The sequence below is a fragment of the Enoplosus armatus genome, chromosome 3, assembly GCF_043641665.1.
Source record: "Enoplosus armatus isolate fEnoArm2 chromosome 3, fEnoArm2.hap1, whole genome shotgun sequence".
Lineage (NCBI taxonomy): Eukaryota > Metazoa > Chordata > Actinopteri > Centrarchiformes > Enoplosidae > Enoplosus > Enoplosus armatus.
The window spans coordinates 17,685,513-17,705,464 of record NC_092182.1 but is presented as its reverse complement, the minus strand read 5'-3'; the positions used below and the strand labels follow the sequence as shown (position 1 = coordinate 17,705,464).

The window sequence follows — 19,952 nt, the reverse complement described above, 5'->3', positions numbered from 1 at the left end:
TATGCGAGCATCAGCATTTGACATGGATACCTACAGTAAACTGCATTTTGCCTTTTTCTCAAATGTGCATCTCTAAATATTTTGTGATTTATTTTCACACAGCTCCGATTTTTAAAACAGAGGTGAGGTAAAAATCTACAAAACTCTCAACAACGCTTCTTAAAATACACAGTGTGATACAGCAGCTGTTGTGTCACAGAGAAACTGGAACGAACAGTAATAAATGAACAGGACTGTAAGGACCCCACAGGTACACACAGAGTCATTAATACAACTAATTAAGGTTTAAAGATTTTGGGCAACATTGTGGGAATGAACACTGTACGACTTCTGGAGAAAGTATAGCTTACTGCTCAAGAACAAGTCATTGGCTTCTTAATCGTTTTCAATGTCTCCAAACTCCGAAAAGAAGGAACGCATTTTGCCCTTTGGAGTTGTGTTGCTTGTTTTTTGGCCTGCATGGATCGACTCTTGTAAGGAACGTAAGTATACAAAACCTGTGAAGATACATGTGTGAGTACAAAAATGTATGTCGCTCAGTTTCTGAGAGTGTTATCATGGTTTCCTCTTTCTTGCAGGCCTACAGCTTCATGCCATGTTAAAACTGGTGGTCATAACGTAAACATATAGGGTCATTAAGTACCATTCAGGATATTATGGGAGAAAATTGAGATGGGAATACTGAATATGGAAAAACACTTCCAATACCAGTGACTCCTCCCATTTCAGCCTCACCACGTGGGTCATTTAGTTGCTATTCTGGAGCTTTCGATCACATCACACAGTTTTCATGAGCGCAGCTGTCATGGAAATGTAAATAATTTCAAAATTTCCATTTTTCTGAGAACTTAAAGAACACGTTGGGCCTGAAAGTTAATTCTTGACCCTGGAAATAGAAGTCATTTTTAAAACAAACTCACCACAAAGTCCATGTAGCACAACAGGATATGACATGATGGTTTTTCTAATGGTCATTAATCTTTTGCAAGCATCGGTTACATTAAATTATTAATAAGAGCTTTGTAACTTTTGGTAATTTATATAATGGTATAATGCTAAGTATAAGGCAAAAGAGTCAAGAATTCACTTTCAATCTCAAAAGTATTATTCAAGGTTCACAAGGGAAATGTATTAAAGACATATTTACAACTTAACTCGTGAAAGACAAACAAATTCAGTCTGTAAATAGAAATAAAAGGGAAGTCCAGTACCATGAACACGACAGGCTGTATTAATAGATTTACCATCCTAAGTCACATGTGTTATTCAAAGTTAGACTACGCTGTACAGACTAATGAATGGACATGAATGTGATGAAAACAGTGTGATCTCCTGTGTGTTCAGCAGCTCTGCGCCTTTAAATCTCTCCGCTCCTCCCTCTCCTCAATGACAAACCCGCAGAGCCTCTTTAACGCATCCAGTGGACCTGACAAACCAGAGGCGCTCCACGGGCCAGCATGTCAAACACTAACAGTAATCATGGGCTTTAGCAGCAGCGACCCATCCGGAACTCACATCCCGAGACACTAACGAGGCTTCTCTGGGATCGTTTCTGTCGGTGTGCGCGTACGAATCAAAGTTGGAGCGGGCTCGCCAAATGGACGTCGATGGACTGGAATGAAACCTCCACTTCTATCGGACTGAAGGAAGGAGGGAAAGAAACCTCTGCATGTTCAAGTTTCCTGCTCCAACCAGAGGGGCATCGGTGCGCGCGTGGTGGATGTGGGTGCGTGTGTGGAAGTGCGTGTTGGATGCGTGTGTGTGCGTACCCGCAGGACCAGGACCAGGAGCGGCGGCGGCGGCGGCGGTGGTGGTGGCCGCGGGAAGAGAAGTTTAGCGCCGTGATTTTTCTTCTGTCCCTCTCTTCTGTTGTGTTGTTTTTCATGTCACACCGGGGGGCAGGCGGATTAACGTTTCCCTGATGAAAATTAATCATCTGTGGGGAGACTCTGTGATCGTGACTATGATGATGATGTCGAGTAAGAGCGTGGAGTGGCTGCAGGAGGAGCTGGAGTCCGGGGCCAGCTCTCTGCTGCTGCTGGACTGCAGACCCCATGAGCTGTACGAGTCCTCGCACGTCGAGTCGGCCATCAACCTGGCCATCCCGGGCCTCATGCTCCGGAGGCTGAAGAAGGGCAACCTCCCCATCCGCTCCATCATCCCCAACAACGAGGACAAGGAGAAATTTGTCAAGCGGTGCAAGACGGACGTGGTGGTTCTGTACGACGAGGCGACCCCGGAGCGGCAGGAGTCCGGGCTGGGGAGCTCCGTGCTGGGGCTGCTCCTGCAGAAACTGCGGGACGACGGGTGCAAGGCTTTCTATCTGGAGGGTAAGATCAGCCACCGCTGCCTTTAAATCTGTGCCGTAGTCCCTTTAATTCATAAAACAACTTCACGCTGACTGTGTTTAATTTCACTCTGATTGAATGAAGTGACATTACAGGATGTCCGAAGGTGTCATTCTCACCAAACAGTAAACAATTAAAGCTAAAACAACAATATTAACCCTCTGATTGATCTGGCCTGGGATCATTGGATTAGTGGATACGTCTATTGGATTTTTTTTTGGGCATATCTGGAACAAAACGCTTGAGATTTGGCATGTTCACGTTTGACAAGCCACTCGCATTAATATAAAGCGTTATTACAGATTATTAAATTGCTTGTAGGGGAGTTAAAGTGTCACAGTGTGGCAAATAAATCCAGTTATCACCCGTGTTCAGTCTAAAGTTTGTCTTATTATTTATGTCTCATAAAGAGGCAGCGACAGATGTGTCTATTATAACAAAGCACATTGTTATGCTTAATTTATATAATGTACCACACGAGCTCCACTCACTGTGAAGTCATAATGAACTTTGACAGAACACTTCCTTCATTTATTGCCGACATAAACGATTGTTCTAATTTGACATCTTATGAGGACGGAGTCGATTTATATTGTAGGCTAATCAAAAGAAACGCCAAACAGTGTTTTGTGTCTGAATATATAGAGCTGGGTTAAATGTGTTTTCAGTTAAATGCTGCAGAAATGGCCCCGCCATGTTGTGCTCCTTCAGGAAAAGACGAGCTTTTTTTTTTTTCATGAATGAACGGAAACCAGGAGACGACGCTCTGGTTAATCCTCCAGCAGGAAAATAAATACATGTTATTAAAGAAAAACAAAACAAACTACACAGATACATATACAAAAATATGGCAGCATTAGAAGATGCGGGAGTGTTTGATTTATAGATAATGGTAGAAATGTTTCACTGGAGTCACTGAAGCTCAGCTGCCATTCACAAAAAGTCCACTGCGCTGAGTGAGTGTCCTCCTCTGCTGCTGAGTCTCCCCAGGGCTCAGCTTTTCTCAATGGAGCACATCTGTCCAGCTTATTCATAATGACGTGAATATCGCGTTATTCTCCTGTTCTCTGTCACACCAGTATGTGATGTAGTGGTACATAAAAAAAAGATGGTGTGACAACATTATCTGTTTTTCACGAAAATACTTTTTTGTTTCTTTGTTTGTTTTATTCCGTTATAAACCCCTATCGTGATACAAATTGCAGGTTTAATACTATTTGTGATGTATTAATCTTTATGTGAGGTGACTGTAGTGTGGATGAATGAAAAATGAAAAGGAATGAAAAAGGTTTGTGAAGTGATTTCAGTTGGATGGCCTCCACTACACCCCCTAATTCTTGCTTATTATTTACCACCACCTTTATCTTTTTCTAAAATGTTATATACAAATAGTCAAAACTTTATTTATCTAGTTATTTTCTTCTTCTTCTTTTTCTTTCTAATTTATTCACTGCTGCTCAAAAATCCAAATGGTTAATTTCTCATCATTCAGGTTCATGATCCACCTCCTGTATCCTGCAGACTTGACATTCAGCTGCCATTTTGTAAATGCTGAATTATTTTGCCTCACAGACCGATCCCTGCCTGTGCTTGGGCATAATTTTTATACCACCCAGTGAAATGATTTTCTTGGCTTTATCCTAATGTTGACCCTCTGCTCTTTTCCTCATCCTCTAGGTGGCTTCAACAAGTTCCAGTCGGAGTACCCCGAACACTGCGAGACCAACTTGGACTGCTCCTGTCCCAGCAGCTCCCCACCAGCCTCCGTCCTCGGTCTGGGAGGACTCCGCATCAGCTCCGACTGCTCAGACGGGGAATCTGACCGCGAACCGGGCAGCGCCACTGAATCGGAGGGCAGCCCGCTCCCCAACAACCAGCCAGCGTTTCCCGTCCAGATCCTGCCGTACCTTTACCTGGGCTGTGCCAAAGACTCCGCCAACCTGGATGTGCTCAGCAAGTACAATATCAAGTACATCCTCAACGTGACGCCCAACCTGCCCAACATGTTCGAGCACGAAGGGGACTTCAAGTACAAACAGATCCCCATCTCCGATCACTGGAGCCAGAACCTCTCTCAGTTTTTCCCCGAGGCCATTTCATTCATTGGTAAGTAAAGGTGAAGCAACGTGTGTATGTTATCTAATGTTACACCACATCTGTTTTGTTAACGGCAGGGTAACGATTATTTGGATGATCACTTCACCTGCTGATCATCTTCTTAGTTCATTTTCGTCCAAAAAATGGCAGAAAAGAGTGAAAAGTCACAATTTCTCACAGCCCGACTGCCCAAAACCCAACAATATTAAGTTTACTGTCAAACGTGACAAAGGAAAGCAGCAAATCTGCACATTTAAGGAAGCTGGAACGATTTCGTATTTGTGCTTCAAAAATGATGAAATTAGTGTCAGAAGAGTTGCCGATTCATTTTCTGTTCAGCAGCTAATCAATTAATCAACTAGTTATGTTCAGTTATGGCTACAACTAAAAAATGACCTTCATTGGATTAATCTGGAATATTTATTCAGTTGAGCGATGAATGGTTTGTTCCAGTGGTTCCCAACGTTAAAGCAAAGCAATGTCTACTTGTGACCCCTTGTCTTCGGTTGTATATAGTTGAGACCAATATTTTGTTTCCCAAAGAAAGAAAATTATTCTGTAATTTACATGTATTTTTTTTCTGCTTTCATCTTTTGTTAATCATCTCAAAACCCGTCAAATGTATCTCGCGACCCCTTGTGGGGGTCCCGGCCCCCTGGTTGGGAACCACTGGTTTATTCTATAAAATTTCTTACCCAAGGCGATGTCTCTTAATATTAGTTTTGTCCAACAGTCTAAAACTCAAACTCATATTCAGTTTAAGTTTATTAAAAATGGAGAAATACAGTGATACCTTCAGATTACTTGTTTTGTCCGACCAAACTTTTATTTATAATGAAATAAATCAGAAAACAACAACACATCTTCAAATTTAAGAATCTAAAACGAGTTACTTTCTTGATTCATTGATTGATCGTTTGGTCTTTAAAAGTCATAAAAAAGCCGATCACAATCTCTCAAAGACCAAATGATCAAGCAATGAATTAATCGACCAGTCGCTTCAGCACTTGTGTTATGTTATGTTAAGTCTGTCCTCCATTACTCGCTTTGCTTACATTTATCCTAGATTTTAATCATGAATCATGTAAAAATCTTAGTTTTAGTTTTAAACTGAAATTTTGGTACATGTTCTTAAACCTTGCGTTGGTGAGCTGCATCCTAATGGTGAGTCAGCTGCCTGTATCTTAACTATTACTAATTAAATATGAATTTCATATTACAAAATATAACGTTTTGAATAAAGCATGCGGATAGATTCTTTAAAAATGGGGTCAGAAGTTTAGCCGTCATCTCATCCCAGTTTCTGTATTTCCTCTCATTCTCATCATTCCCTCTGACTGGATTCCCAGAGATTGAGTAAATTGCCTCTCTGATGAATCAATGGGAATGCCGGAGTCTTTGTGCTCGTCTTGGATTGTCCAGACCCCCTGACATTCGTCTTTCTTTTTCTAGACTAATGTCTCTGCTTAGGTGGGAGGAAGTGTGACATATGCCAGAGCTAGAGGTCGTGGCAGATTTGGGTCATGCTGATGTTAAATGGTTCTGTCTGGCGGGCGGTAATGTGCAGGGATTACATCAGGTCTTTTTGGTAACAGCAGGCTAATTATGGGTAAAGGAGAGAAGCTCGGGCTGAAAAGGAGACCTAGATGTGACCTTAAACTGTGGATTCCTTAAATATCTGAAATTATTGTATGAACGTGTTTTTTTAAATCTATTTCTTTGAATTTCTGGCATTTTAACGGCCTGAGAAATGGCAGATTCTTGTGTTATAATGTATTTAAAGCGCAGATAAAGTGATGTAATGCCGCACGCAGCTGCACAATCTGAAGATCAGTTCAGAGCAGATTAACTACTGGTTACTTATTTGACTTCTGAGTCTTGTATAGTTGGGTTCGGGTCTTTCTCTTTTTTTTGGCCTCTTTTTATTGTGGAAAGTGAGCACACATCACATATAAATTTAATTTGGCATCCGCTTGGCAGCCTGAGCTCGTGAGCCAACTGACCCCAATCCTACAACAAGAGATGCAGGCGGAGAGAGAGAGAGAGATAAAGCAGAGGATGACAGAGAGAGAGAGAGAGAGAGATAAAGCAGAGGATGAGAGAGAGAAAGGAAAGAAGCACTTATCTCTCGCTCTAATGGCCTCCAGTGATGCAACTGCAAGGCCTCGAAACTAGAAGGTGGATGGATGTTGCCTGTTAATAATGTAAGATGTTTTTTTTATTCAGGTTTTTCTACAGATAGAAGTAGAAAGCAGAATGCAACATGGCTTTCTGCTGTCGTTGAGAAAGATCATTCTGGATTAAAAATATAATATCTAATTCTCAGCTCTTGTACTTGGAGTAGCGTGGTGTTACACTGGGAATCGCTGTGAAGCAGGGCTCGGTGACTTTCACTGGAATTGTATCGTGGTAACATAATATGACGTGATGTTATTGTTCTATAAATGTCTGTGGCACAAATTAATGATTCTAATTTAGTTGTATTTAAATTCAAAATACATTATTGTTTGAGTCATACATTTTTGTTTAAACGTGACTGATTTTGTCTCAAGTTTGTCTCCATTGCTTTAAAGCCCCTGAAAACTTGGTTATAAGCCATAATTATAACATTAAAAATGTAACAGTCATGACTAAATAAGAAACAATCAGATTTCAATTTAGGAAAAAAAAACATTTGTAGGTATTATTTTTATTCAAAAACACACTCAAAAACCATCAAGTTTGATCAAACAAAAGAGCACAGAGGAAAAACAGAAATGCAGAAATATGTTTTTATTTGTGATTTTGCATATTGTGGTTGTTTCTGTAAATATTGTTAATTGTTTGTTAGAATCCCCATTAGTTGTTACCTTAGCAACAACTACTTTTCCTGGGTCCATATTAAGAGATATAGTATAATCAACAAATGCTTACAATATATACTGAAAATAAAACAGCTGCAAGATCACTGTTACACCCAACCCAGCAAAATGACATCAATCCAAACATATGTCTGTATACAAACAAAAAACATGAATAAATCTCAATTCATTGGCGTAAATTTGACTAACCTCTTTAGCTGACTGTTCTTATGAGAGATGGCCCAATACGTAACAGTTGTATTATGATGTTGGTTTCAACCATATTGCGCATTTCTATCTACTTGAATTGATTGGTTTTATGTTCACTCACAATTGGATATTGATGAAAATGCCAATAAGAACAATTCATATTGTCAGTAAAATTGTAGAAAATCTGAAGAGTCTAAGAGAGAGTTTTCTTTCTGGCTCTTTGATGATTTGAAGGTATATAACTGAAACATACGTTTTAACAGTAACCTAATCCTCTCTCTCGTGCTTTCCTCTTGTCGTCCTCCTGTCCATACCTCCCTCGCCTCCTCCTCCTCCTCCTCCTCCTGCTGCTCAGATGAGGCGCGCTCAAAAAAGTGCGGCATCCTGGTGCACTGCCTGGCCGGGATCAGCCGCTCGGTGACCGTCACGGTGGCCTACCTGATGCAGAAGCTCAACCTGTCTCTCAACGACGCGTACGACTTTGTCAAGCGGAAAAAGTCCAACATTTCCCCAAACTTCAACTTCATGGGCCAACTTCTGGACTTTGAGCGGACGCTGGGCCTCAACAGCCCCTGCGACAACCGCTCCACCTCCCCAACTCACGACCAGCTCTTCTTCACCACCCCGACCAATCACAATGTCTTTCAACTGGACACGCTGGAGTCCACATGAAAATCAGACGGGGGGGGGGAGGACTGTCCCTTTTTTTTGAGGGGTATAGGTGGTGTTGTTACCATGGTAACAAGTGGCTGCGTTGGAGGGAAGCAGCCAGTTTTAATGAATGTTTTAGCCTCCCGGGGCCGGTCGTCTGAGAGCCTTGCGACGGAGCAGCGTTGGAGGGACAGGAGAGGTCACAGATGCCACGGTAAAAGGGGAAGGGGAGCTTTTTAACCCAGAACTGATAGACGGGTTTACGATGGCGTCCTCCTCGGGGAGTTCATTGAAATCGAGGGAGGAAGAGCCCCGATCGGCTTGTCTTGTAACGAAGAACCGAGGAGACTTAACTGACTGACAAACTGAGAGAAAGGCCGCAGCGGGACAGACAGCTACATACAAAGATAGGAACACGGGGAAAAAGAATCTACAGCGCTCGATTCATCAGACGACGACATCCTCTCTGTCTCTCTGTCTCGGCTCCTCGAGCTGAGCTGACTGGTGCCAAGTGGAGAATCTGGGATTTACTTGTAGGAAATCTCGCTCTACTGAATGTAGAGTTTTATAAACCAAGGAATTAACACACACACACATAAACAAAGTATGTATGTTTGTACTGTATGTATGTTAACGTACATAGCAGAAAATGTATGGGCAGTCCTTAACAAATTCTGTATGTCTATATGCATTTTTGTATATTTTTGTGTACATTTACGCACAAATCTATACCTTATATAAATATATACTCATAGAAATCTTTTCTATCCAATCCAATAATGGCTTAAGAGAATGTAAACTAAAGAAGGGATATGGGTGTGGCGACGCCAGCAAAGAGAAACGTTGTGATATTCCTAGTTATCTTCTTTCTTCTTTTTTTTTTTGTGTTAAGTTTTGGTTTTTCTTTTTAGGTTTTGTAATGCCCTAATGCAGTTTGCACAGTGGTGTAGCCATTGACTTGTTGGCACTTAGAGCCAGTGCTTGGAAGCAGGCAGATAAAGAGACATTCAGAGAAGAGGAGCGGAGAGGAGAGGCCAGTCCCAGGCTGCGACGAGTCCCAACAGCTGCACAGTGGAGTGGGGAGGGAGCAGGAACTGGGCTCCCCAAGCAAAGGACGCGGTTCAGGGGTTATAGGGTTAGGACTAAGGGAATGGGGTTAGGGCCAGTTGGATCGTGGTTGGGTATGGGTGAAGATACTACAGTAGGTTTGACATTTGGCCAACTGCTTTCAAGTGCAGGTTCCCAGTTCCTGCTTCATTCTCCTCATGACTGTTCATCCAGTTGCCTAACAAGAAGTACCAGTTGTCGTCCACCAGCTGTTCTGATTACTTTAGTCGTTTGTTTCATTTCAGTTAGGAACTCAACTCTGAACTTCCTTGGTTGTTTCATCACAGGATATTGTCTTATGCATGTTTTGCCAAACTGGTTTCTAACAGCTTGGACCTTTTGATGTACGTTGAGACTTGAATGAGAGGTCAGGGTTAGTGTTTGGTGTTGGGGGGATGCTAAGCCAGTGTTTTTGGGCAGCTTATCTTAGCAACCTTGGGCATTGAAGTGCCTCAACACTCTACCTTACTTCTTTTTGCCTAAGAGGAAGTTGTTCAATTTGTTGTTGTCAATCATAAGGTCCCTTTTAGGACCAGGTACAAATTTGCCAAAAAAAAGGACTCTCTGACAGGGGACTGTGATTGTAACGTGGTCTCGGTGTTGGGATTAGGGTGTTGTGGACTGGGACTGGCCTCAGCTACAGACTGCACTTAGCTACTTCAATAGCTTCATGTCCCTTAACTGCATTAGAGAAAACAGAAGGAAGGTCTTTCTGCAAAGGGATCGCCCATTTCATAGAAGAAAAGTTTGTCTGAGTTGATTCACCCTTAAGCCTTGGGTATATTCAATGAAAGATATATTAAACACTATCATATATATATATATATATATATATGATAGTAATAGTAGATAGATCTATATTATTTTGTATACCTGAGCATGCTGTGGTACTGTATGCTCTCTAACAGTAGATGTAACCACGGGTGGATGTTGCTTTACCGGGTGGGAAGACGAACGATGTGGACCGTTTTTTTAACTGCTGTTGCTGCTGTACACAGCGGTAGACAGCATGTGGCTAAAGAGTTTTCTGAGACCCTGTTCACATCAAAAGCAACTTAACAAGTTTAATGTAGGTTTCCTCTTATGAATGGAACAACACTGCAGCACTTACGACAATGTCTGTAGATACACTGGGCGTCATGCAAGAACATTTTTGTATTCTTATCCTAAATCTCTCTTACTGTTCTCTGAGAGGGTTGCTCCTACAAGTGTTCGGATTCAGCTTGCAAACCAGTCGTAAATCACTCGTTTCAACCCGATGAGTCCCACCTGTTCATGAGGATGTGCACATCCGCACATTTCGAAAATTCTAAATACAAGAAAATGTTTTGGTGGTTTGTGGAAAATGTTTTGGTGTTTTGTTGGTGACGTTTCAACCAGCTACAGGTCTTCCTCAGGCCTGTTGTTGGAATCTTAACTCACTTGCATGTTAAGAAGGAATATGTGTGTACAAGTGGTTATTGCATGACGCCCATTATTCATAGCAAACTACAGAAATTTAGTTTCAAAGCGGTGATGTGGACGGGGTCTCCATAGAAACAAAGAACTGGGTTTCAGAGGGGACAGCAGTTGAATCTGAACAGGGTTGGTTTTAGCTGGCCTTATATAATCTTTCTAACTTGTTTCTAATGCTGACTGTTCAATACTCTTTGTATCTCACTTTAGAAAAACATTGTGTAAAAAACGAAAACGAAACATTTGTTTATCTGTTATTTGAATCAGATCATGGTAATAACAGACAGCGAGCTGTCTTTTTACCGTAACGGGTCACACGAGGTCCTCTTTGTTACTCTGCAATATAACAAAACACCTTTTTGCAGTATTTTGTAGATCCAAGACCTCAAACATTTATAAAATCTTCTTCTTTTGTACTATATCTATTCTATATAATTATACAAGATCCAGCTCGATGTGGCTTGTGGACTGAAGTAACATTTCACCTGGGGTGTCCAAAAATGTAGGGCCAGCGTGCCCGTTACCAACCTGAAAGAGGCCCTCACTAACACACACACACACACACATACACACTGCTTCACACAGCCAGAGCTGTGGTTCAGCATGCCAGTTATGTTTCACAATAGATGATTACACCACCCGGCTTTAATAATTACAAGGTCTTTTTCCGTCTTGTTTTGATATGATGTGCTCTATGCTATTCCTGTGGCCTTTCAATATGAATATATATCTAAGTATATATATGTTATGAATTTATATGCAAAAGTTCCTCTCCTGTTATAGCATCAGAGATGAAGATAATACTACCATGCTTGAATGGACTTCCCTTGTAGTCATATCCCACTTAACAATAAGAAAAACGTTGAAAACTTGATCACTTGCACCCTAGGATTGAAATATATTTCAGTACGGAGCTTTTCTATTTAAAAAGAATATGGTTGAGTTCAAGCTGCTTTCTTGTGTTTTTGTGTCTTTGTAACAATGAAAGAGAAATCTTTTTTTTCTCTGTTTGTAAATTTGCCAGATCACGGGAACGGCCGTTTCTGTGTCCTTAAACTTGTAGCTACATCTTGGTGAGAATGTGCTCGGGAGGGAAAGATTTGAATGAGCGAGAGGAGAGGCGGCGGCTGCGGCGTTAAATACAAAGTGAAAGAAAAAGTGAATGATTTTAAAAATGTTACCTCAGTGAGGAATTTTTCAGGGATTTTTTTGACAATGCATCTTGCATCGTGTTACAGCTTCAAACACACATGTTGAATAGCTGTTTTGTATTGTGCTGTAAACAGTTTTTTAAAAAGATGCAATCTGTCTGTGTATAAAAACAAGGGGCATGTTAACCGGGGCAGTTTCACCTTTCTGTCTACTGAAGGAAATACGAGTGACCCTGTGTATTGTACAGTATATGGAAACAACACAAGACTTGTTTATACCGCAAATAAATATTGAAATATTTTTTTCTTTAACACGTGTTTCCTTTTTGTTTCTTACCACAAAACCACATAAAAATCACTTTAAGTAGCAATTACAATGAAAGCAGAGGAATCTGTCATAATTATATTGATCAACAGATTTTCAGCTTTCATACAGTACGGTATTTGTTGAATTATCTTTTTATTTATTTAGCAGATTATACTGTTAGGCAATGGTTCTCAACCTGAGGGTTGGGACCCCCACAAGAGGTCACAAGATAAATATGATGGATCCCAAGATGATACACAGGAAAAGCAGAAAAACATACTTCTGTTTATTTAGACTCTCATCTGAGAGTTCCTTATTCTTGTGAATTACTGGATAATGTTACTGGTTCAGGTTTCTGTGAATCATTCAGATTACATTTTAAAAAAATAGACAAAAGGCACTTTTTGTCTAATTCCGCATATACATATCATGTGTACAACTATATTAACATTTAATAAAGTTTATAAAACACTATAATGTAGTTATAAGCAGCTATAAGGCCATTTAAAGTGTTTATTAATGTACAGAATTTGTCAACAATTATAACAATTATATCTTATGATGACATATTTTATATTATTACTGTGTTTTATTATATTGTCATAATCTGTTTGTAGACCAGCTTCCACTGATGGGTGCCCACAGGAGGAGTTAAAGTTGTTGACAAAAACATTAATAAGCACTTTTATATATATATATATATATATATATATATATATGTGTGTGTGTGTGTGTGTTAACAACTACATTATAGCGTGTTATAAACCACTGATTACATGTTTATTTACTGCTCATGAATGCTAAATTAGGGGACTTTCTGAAAAAGATTGTGTTCAAAACAATAAGCAACTGTAGCAACTGTTTGTTTCTTTTTGTCTTTTGGTTTTGCTTTGCCAAAGACTCATCTTCTTCCACAATCACACACACACACACACACACACACACACACACAGGGTTTGTCTTGTTGTGTCTTTGCTGTGGTTTCTGACAGCAACAAATCCAATTGCTTAAACTGAAACTCTGCCACTTCCTTCCCATTTACCGCTGTGTTTTTTATGTGCGGTAAAGAAGGAACATGTTGTTTGTTTGCCATAAAAGAAAAACAAACTAGGAAGACACAATCCACCTCAACCACTTTGATCACAATCCAACCCTGTTTATAGTTTATATTACCTCATAGTCAGGTCATAGTCAGGCTAGCTGTTTCCCCCTGTTTACAGTCTTTATGCTAAGCTAAGCTAACCAGCTGCTGGCTCTAGCTTCATACCGTATTCATGAAGATATGTGTGTGGTATTTTTGTGGTAATATATCAGCATAAGGTTTCTAATTCTATATACTGCCAGTGAAAATCCAGCTGTGTTGCAGAGAAATGAGGAATAACAACTCTCTTTCTCCGAGCTTCATCGTCTGATGCCTGTGTCCATTAACTGTGCTCCCACATAACCGTTTCTATCTAATCACTTAGCGGGTACTAATGGTACATGTGCACATGAAAGCTGACAGTGAGGGAGAGAGACAGAGATTCAGCAAAGTGAGGAAGGCAGAAGGAGAGTTGGTGGAAATAAAAAGAGCTCCTCAAAGACAGCGCTGTGAGCTGAGCCGGCTATAAATATCTTCTCTCTTCTCTCCTCGTCTCCTCCAGTGTTGCCCTCCACTTCTCTTCCCTCCTTCTACAACGGCTCTTTTTCATTTTTGCTGTGACTTCCTCCGCCGTCGCACCATCATGCGAGCCATTCACCTCGTGGTAATTCAGACAGGATATTACAGTGACAGGAGGTGAAATAACGGATATGAAGGCCCCACCCTGTTTGAGGAGATGGGGGACAGGATGATCACTACCGACTGATTTCTGGTTTCCTGGCAACGTGATGACAGGGTTTCCCGCATGCCCATCATCATCGTGACAGTTCATGTAACAGGAAATGTTTCCCACTCTAATTTGAAGTAATTAAAACTTATAGTTTAAGGAATTAATCAACAGATCAGTGACATTTCCGGTGCTTCTGTGGGCTTGAAGAACTGAAATCTTGTTTCACACTGCTCGCTAATGAAGATGCTTCACCCTGGTATCCTGAAAGGTGCATGATGTTGTTCATTGTTATTCGCAAGTTGACATGATTTTGGCTCGAAAAAGTTATGTCACCTGATAAAGTATCAGGCTTTGGGGTGGGTTTTAGCCGGGTTTTAACACCTTCAGGCGCAGGCCAGGTTTCAAATGTAATTTATGAAGAAATGTATTTATCTTCTCTGTTCCTATCTGATCGTGCAAATCATTTATGTCCATGCATGGAATGTGTTGCAAGTAGATACAGTTCCCAGTAGGACATGGTACAGTAAGGAAAAACAGTGCATTGCATTAGCCTGACAAGCTAAAGCCCAGGTCAGATCTTAAAGTGGAACTTCACCAATTTTACAAGGTCAACGTCTGTTTACAGGTCTTGGAGACTGCAACTAAATATCTGAAAAAAGTTGTTTAAAGCCTTGTGTGGCTCCAGAGGGAGCTGCGCTAAGTCTGATAAACTGCCTCAAATGACATCACTTGAGTCAGTGTCGGTTGGGTCTGAAGACTACAAGTTAGAAAATGAAAAAAATAGATAGATAAAAAGATTAACTAATACGAGCTGGTTTGGGTCTCAGTTTTAGGCCCCTGCAGAACTCCAGCACCAACACTTTTCTCCCATACTGGCACATTGATCCACATCCTGTCAGCAAGAATATTTGTGCATTTAATAGCCCTATTGTTTAATAAGTAACCATTTTAGATGAATTATTAACACTGCTGCTGATGATAATGCAGGCATAACTGCAGTGACAGTGAGTTCAAGTAACCTCAGAGAGGGCCAAAGTGATAAATATATGTATAAATAAATAAATAAAAGTGTAGGCTGCAAAAAAAAAAGCAATCCTCCCTGTATCAGTCAGGAAGCTTTTTGCGCACTGTACAACCAATGGTAAAAGCTGTACAGCTAATGTCACTGATAGTGAAACTGCATCAACCAAACGTCTGTTTAGGAATGAGGACACAATCTCAGGGTGAATGAAGGGTCACAGCAGAAAGATATTTGAGCTCAACTTCCTCTTCTAGAGAAACTGCAGGTGTCAACACGCTCTGGACAACATTTGTTTAGCTGGAGAAGAAATTGTGTGTCTTTGTCTATATGTGTGTGTGTCAGTCTTGAAAACATAAGTACGTCAGTGCCATCATTTCCTTGTCAGTCTTCAGAATTGACACAAAACTTGAATTTCCTCGAAGTGAGAGGCTGTCATTATACTCCCCTGAACGCAGCATAGACTTATTTCAGTAATGGCCCTGCCTCCATCTTCTTTTAATGAGATTCTCCTCATGCTCTCCATCTGATTGGCAGAACTGAAACTCATGCAAATAAATTACATCTCACACAGTGACTATTGACAAACAAAGGAGCTCAGGTCTGGCTACTTTTACGGAAGCTCCTCTGTTTCTGGCTCCTTTAATGGGTTCAAATAATTACAGTAAATAGCTGCTATGGCTGCTGCTGCTGCTGCTGCTGCTGCTGCTACTGCTGCTGCTGCTGCAGCACTCAGGGCGAGCACTGTCCTCCCACAGTGAGTGGTACTGTACTGTGATGCTCTGTACTCTCTCAGCTCTCTTTTACAGTTATATAAAGAACCAGTGCAGCACTCTCTCCAGCAACGCACCACTTCAAGAGCATAATGAGAGGGGGATCTGGGAGGGAGCGGAAGTGGAAGGAGGGAGGGAGGATGAGAGGAGCGAGGGAGGGAGAGGAGGGTGAGATGTTCATGTTTCATCATGTTGAGGCCTGCGTAGCTGTAAAACTGAAACTTTAACACCGGTAGGAATGCAAACACGGCTGGCACACAGAGACGGATGAATGTTTCAGCTACAGGACTTACTCACTCCTAAAATCTACCATGCTATGATCACCATCATCATCATATCTTCATCACTGGTGCGTGTTTGATATTATGTTTGTTATTAGATTAAAGTTCTTATGTTTGATTTCCCTTTTTCCTGCTGAACACCATGAAGATGCTTTTGAAGAATCAGCTGATGTGCTTCATGTGTTTTCTGTCGCTGTATTGTATTGTACTGTATGTTGTGTTGTTTCTGTATTTTCATTGATTTGACAGAATCTATGGCACACCTGGCGAACGAAATTGCCCTTCATACATCAGTGCGCACTCTGAAAATGCAGTTAAGACACAATGTCTCCTACATGTATTAAAGATGCACAAACTGTGGATGGTTTTGGTTCAGGTGTGATATCTCTCTCTCTATCTATCCTCCCAAAACACAAATTAAAGTGTCACCACTGAGTAGAAAATAAGCGAGAGAAAGTAAAAAGAAGGGGAGAGAAAAGTGAGCCCAAACACTCACACATATATATAAATATATATGTATACTGATAAATCTCTCAGCAACAATCTCAACTCTCAGCTGAAGTGCTATTTTACACAGGGACACGATCTGAAACCATGCCACAAATATCAAGCATGTTTGATTTGAAGGGATTCTCTGCAGAGGTCTTTGCCTCACTCAGAACAGCTGGGTGTCGATCATCTCACAGCAGGTGATAACAAAGCGTTGCCAGGTGTGTATTTTGGCTAGTGCCACATGTCCTTGTTTCCTCTCTCTTCACTTGGTTTCTGCAGACGCAAGTGAGAGAAACGTGGATGCAATTTAAGAGACTTGGGAATCACTCTACGTCTACATTACGCGGTTTCATTTTCAAATCAGTGTATGGTTTACAGACGGGGGGTTACACTTTGCAAAAGACAAACTGACTAAAATTAATACACTCTGAAGGTCGTTTTGGAAAAGCTCAGTATTTGGGTGAGAAAAACGTTGTTTTAGTCTGGATGGAGGGCTTAAACAGAGAAAAATATACGTTTATAAATTTAACTCGCTAAGTGTGGTGGTACTTTCATGGTATAGTCACATTACTTTTCCGTTCATTGAAACCGCTCCGCACTCGGCTTAGAAAAAGGATGTGATGTCACGACTCTGACGTTGGCAATAAATACATATTGATCAGAGCGATCACAAATGGCAAACGATGTGTGAGAGTGACGTTTGTAGTCTAGTCGTGTGATAATGTACTAAACATTGTGAAGAAACGCTTCACAAAGAACGGTGAACTTTGACCTGTGAACCTGCCTGAGCTGGCTGGAGATCGCACCGAAACAGGAGACGCACTCATAAATGTGTCCTTCATACAGGCTTCAGTAGAAGTGAATGGGAAATGGCGCAAATGTTCATAGGACGGAAGTATAAAGAGACCGTATCTTTAGACCAACCATCTGTGGAAAAGAATTTCCTCTGAGGACAATTAACTACGTATCTATTGTATCTATCTTATCATTCAAATATTCATTATTTTCAATGACACAAACATTATGAACACATTCCAGTTGTCAGTTCATTCAATTCAGAGCCTCGCTTGCGTGTTCATCATCATCAGAGTTAATTGAATCAATGGCTCTAAATTCCTACTTAAGAGGAACTTGTTTGAGACAGTAAACAACACAGTGAAGAAGCTATAGGTCTCAAGACTATAGTCTGTACATTTTCATTCAAACCAAACATTACAGCCACAAATTAAAGTTTTTAACACACCGACCAACAAAATGGAAATATGGCATTGTGGAAATAAATCCACGTCTAAGTCATGTGGAGCAGCTTTATTGAGGCCAAATATGGTTAAATACTTGCTGCGAGCTACATGGAAATCCAAACTGTTTTAGGCTATGATCTCAGAGTGTGTGTGTGTGTGTGTGTGTGTGTGTGTGTGTGTGTGTGTGTGTGTGTGTGAGTGTGTGTGTGCATGGCCGCCATCTGATGCCTGTATATGCGCATGGGCAGCCACATGTGCCTATGTGAAATGCTTGACTTTGATCCTGTCCTTGGTGAGCAAACATATTCAGTCTGTTCTTATCTCTTTGCCCCCTGTGACGTTACCTAAGAGGCTGCTGTCATATTTATTTAATTCTCATGATGTTGAATGTGTTTCTGATCAGTTTCATGCTCAAATATACACTTTTCAGTCACTCTAGCTGTTATTTAACTGCATTGTTTGATGATTACAATCCCACATGTGTTGTTACCTCCCCATAGTCACAACCATGACACACAAATGTTTGTGTGGAGGTTTTCTGAAGAGCCTTTATTGATTTAAATACACATTTTAAAGGTGCTTTTGTAGAACAAGGTCCCCCTCTTCTAGTTTATAACTACATGTTCTGATGTATTGTTGATATTTTAACGCATTGCTTTTGTACTTCTACTCTTTTAGATGTACTGTCTTGAATTTTTAATTAGTAATTGTCTATTTGAATGAATTTTATGGCTTTGAATCAGTGTGCAGGTGATACTTTTTTTGTTGATTCAATCACAACAGGCTTTTTTGTTTTTCTTTTGGTTGACAGTTGAAATAAGTATAACTCTTGTCTTGTTTGTTGAAGTTTTCCACCTTGACAACTGGCTTACCAAGTCTCTTTTACCTCACTGAAACCTCCAAATTCCAGCCATTGAAATATGTGATTCAGTGTCAAGTCTGGCAGCCAGAGTGATAAGGATGAAGTCATAATGACCTTCTTCGCAAATTCTTTCACTTCTTTCTTTTCCATCACACTAAATTTTCTTCTCCTTTAACTCCTCATTTCCTCTCCCTGCCTGCCATTATATCTTCTTTCATTTTCTTCATCCTGACCTTTTCTCGACCTATCTACCTCTGTTTCTCTCACTTGATTTCCATTTCATCATCCCTCACCTCCACCCCCCCCACCCCCCACCCCCCGGCCGGCCGGTGTAAAATGACTCCAGACAGGGTGAGGTGCTCACTAGGCTAATAAAGATCGCCACACATCCGCTCGCAAGTTAAAGAGTAACAACAACAGGTGATTACAACACTGCAGTCAGGCCGACCACAGTCCAGATTGTGCCAACCATGTCTGGGAAACGTTACATGTGTTCAGTAATTTAAACATACAGTATATTTAGTTTTACTCAAATCATTTAGGATCTAAATCTTCAGTCAAAAAGAGACTTTTACTGTACCCATGTAAGATGTTTAAACCACTCTAGATCCCAATGATAGAAACTTAATAATAATACAACCCAGGGCTGGACTGGCCCTCTGTCAGACAGGGCACTTTCCCGGTGAGCCGACATGCCTTTTGAGCCGACACAGCTGTCTTTTTTTTCTAAGTGGCCCATAAAACAGGTAGATCGGCCCATTGTTTTTTTTTTATTGATCGACACTGGGCTGGCTCAATCGCATCTTTAAAGCCCCTCCCCTTTGGGCTCAGTGCCGTCATTAAACAGTGTATGCACTTCTGAACAAAAAAAGAGGATAATAATCACAACACAAGGGAGGTGCGGAGAAATTGCGGGCCAGTAAAATGAAGAATCTAGATGCGGATGCTGCCAAATGTGCAAAAATCACAGATGTTTGCTGCAGGGGCTGCAGCAGTAGCTTCAGCGTCTACGGCGACAGCAGTACCCGCTATTATGCAGCAACAGGTGGAAGGAGGAGAGATGGCTTTTTGCATTTTGATGGAAGAACATTGCACAGTGGATTTAAGATTGTTTACTTGAGTATGGATATTGTGTGCTCCACAGCAACCTCTGATCACCAGGGAGTCAGTCAAGAGTGAGTGAGTGAGTATGCTGGTCCACTTGCACTGGTCCACTTGTCCACAGCACTTTCTACATTGTAGTAGTTTTGGGGAATAGTACAGTATGCATATTTAAGGGGACTGCAAGGATGGTGTACTGGTGGGTGG

At 40.9% G+C, this 19,952-nt stretch overlaps 1 protein-coding gene across 2 annotated transcripts; it reads left to right on the top strand.

The window, feature by feature from the left end:
* The first annotated feature begins 1,921 nt into the window (after positions 1 to 1,921).
* On the top strand, positions 1,922 to 8,167 carry dusp7 (dual specificity phosphatase 7). 2 transcript variants are annotated; one of them, XM_070902897.1, is made up of 3 exons: positions 1,922 to 2,330; positions 4,026 to 4,454; positions 7,851 to 8,167. In XM_070902897.1, exons 1-3 carry the CDS (start codon positions 1,922 to 1,924, stop codon positions 8,165 to 8,167), a joined length of 1,155 nt encoding a protein of 384 aa, XP_070758998.1. The 2 variants fall into 2 exon arrangements, with proteins under 2 accessions (XP_070758998.1, XP_070758999.1); XM_070902898.1 differs by lacking the exon at positions 4,026 to 4,454.
* Positions 8,168 to 19,952: the final 11,785 nt, after the last annotated feature.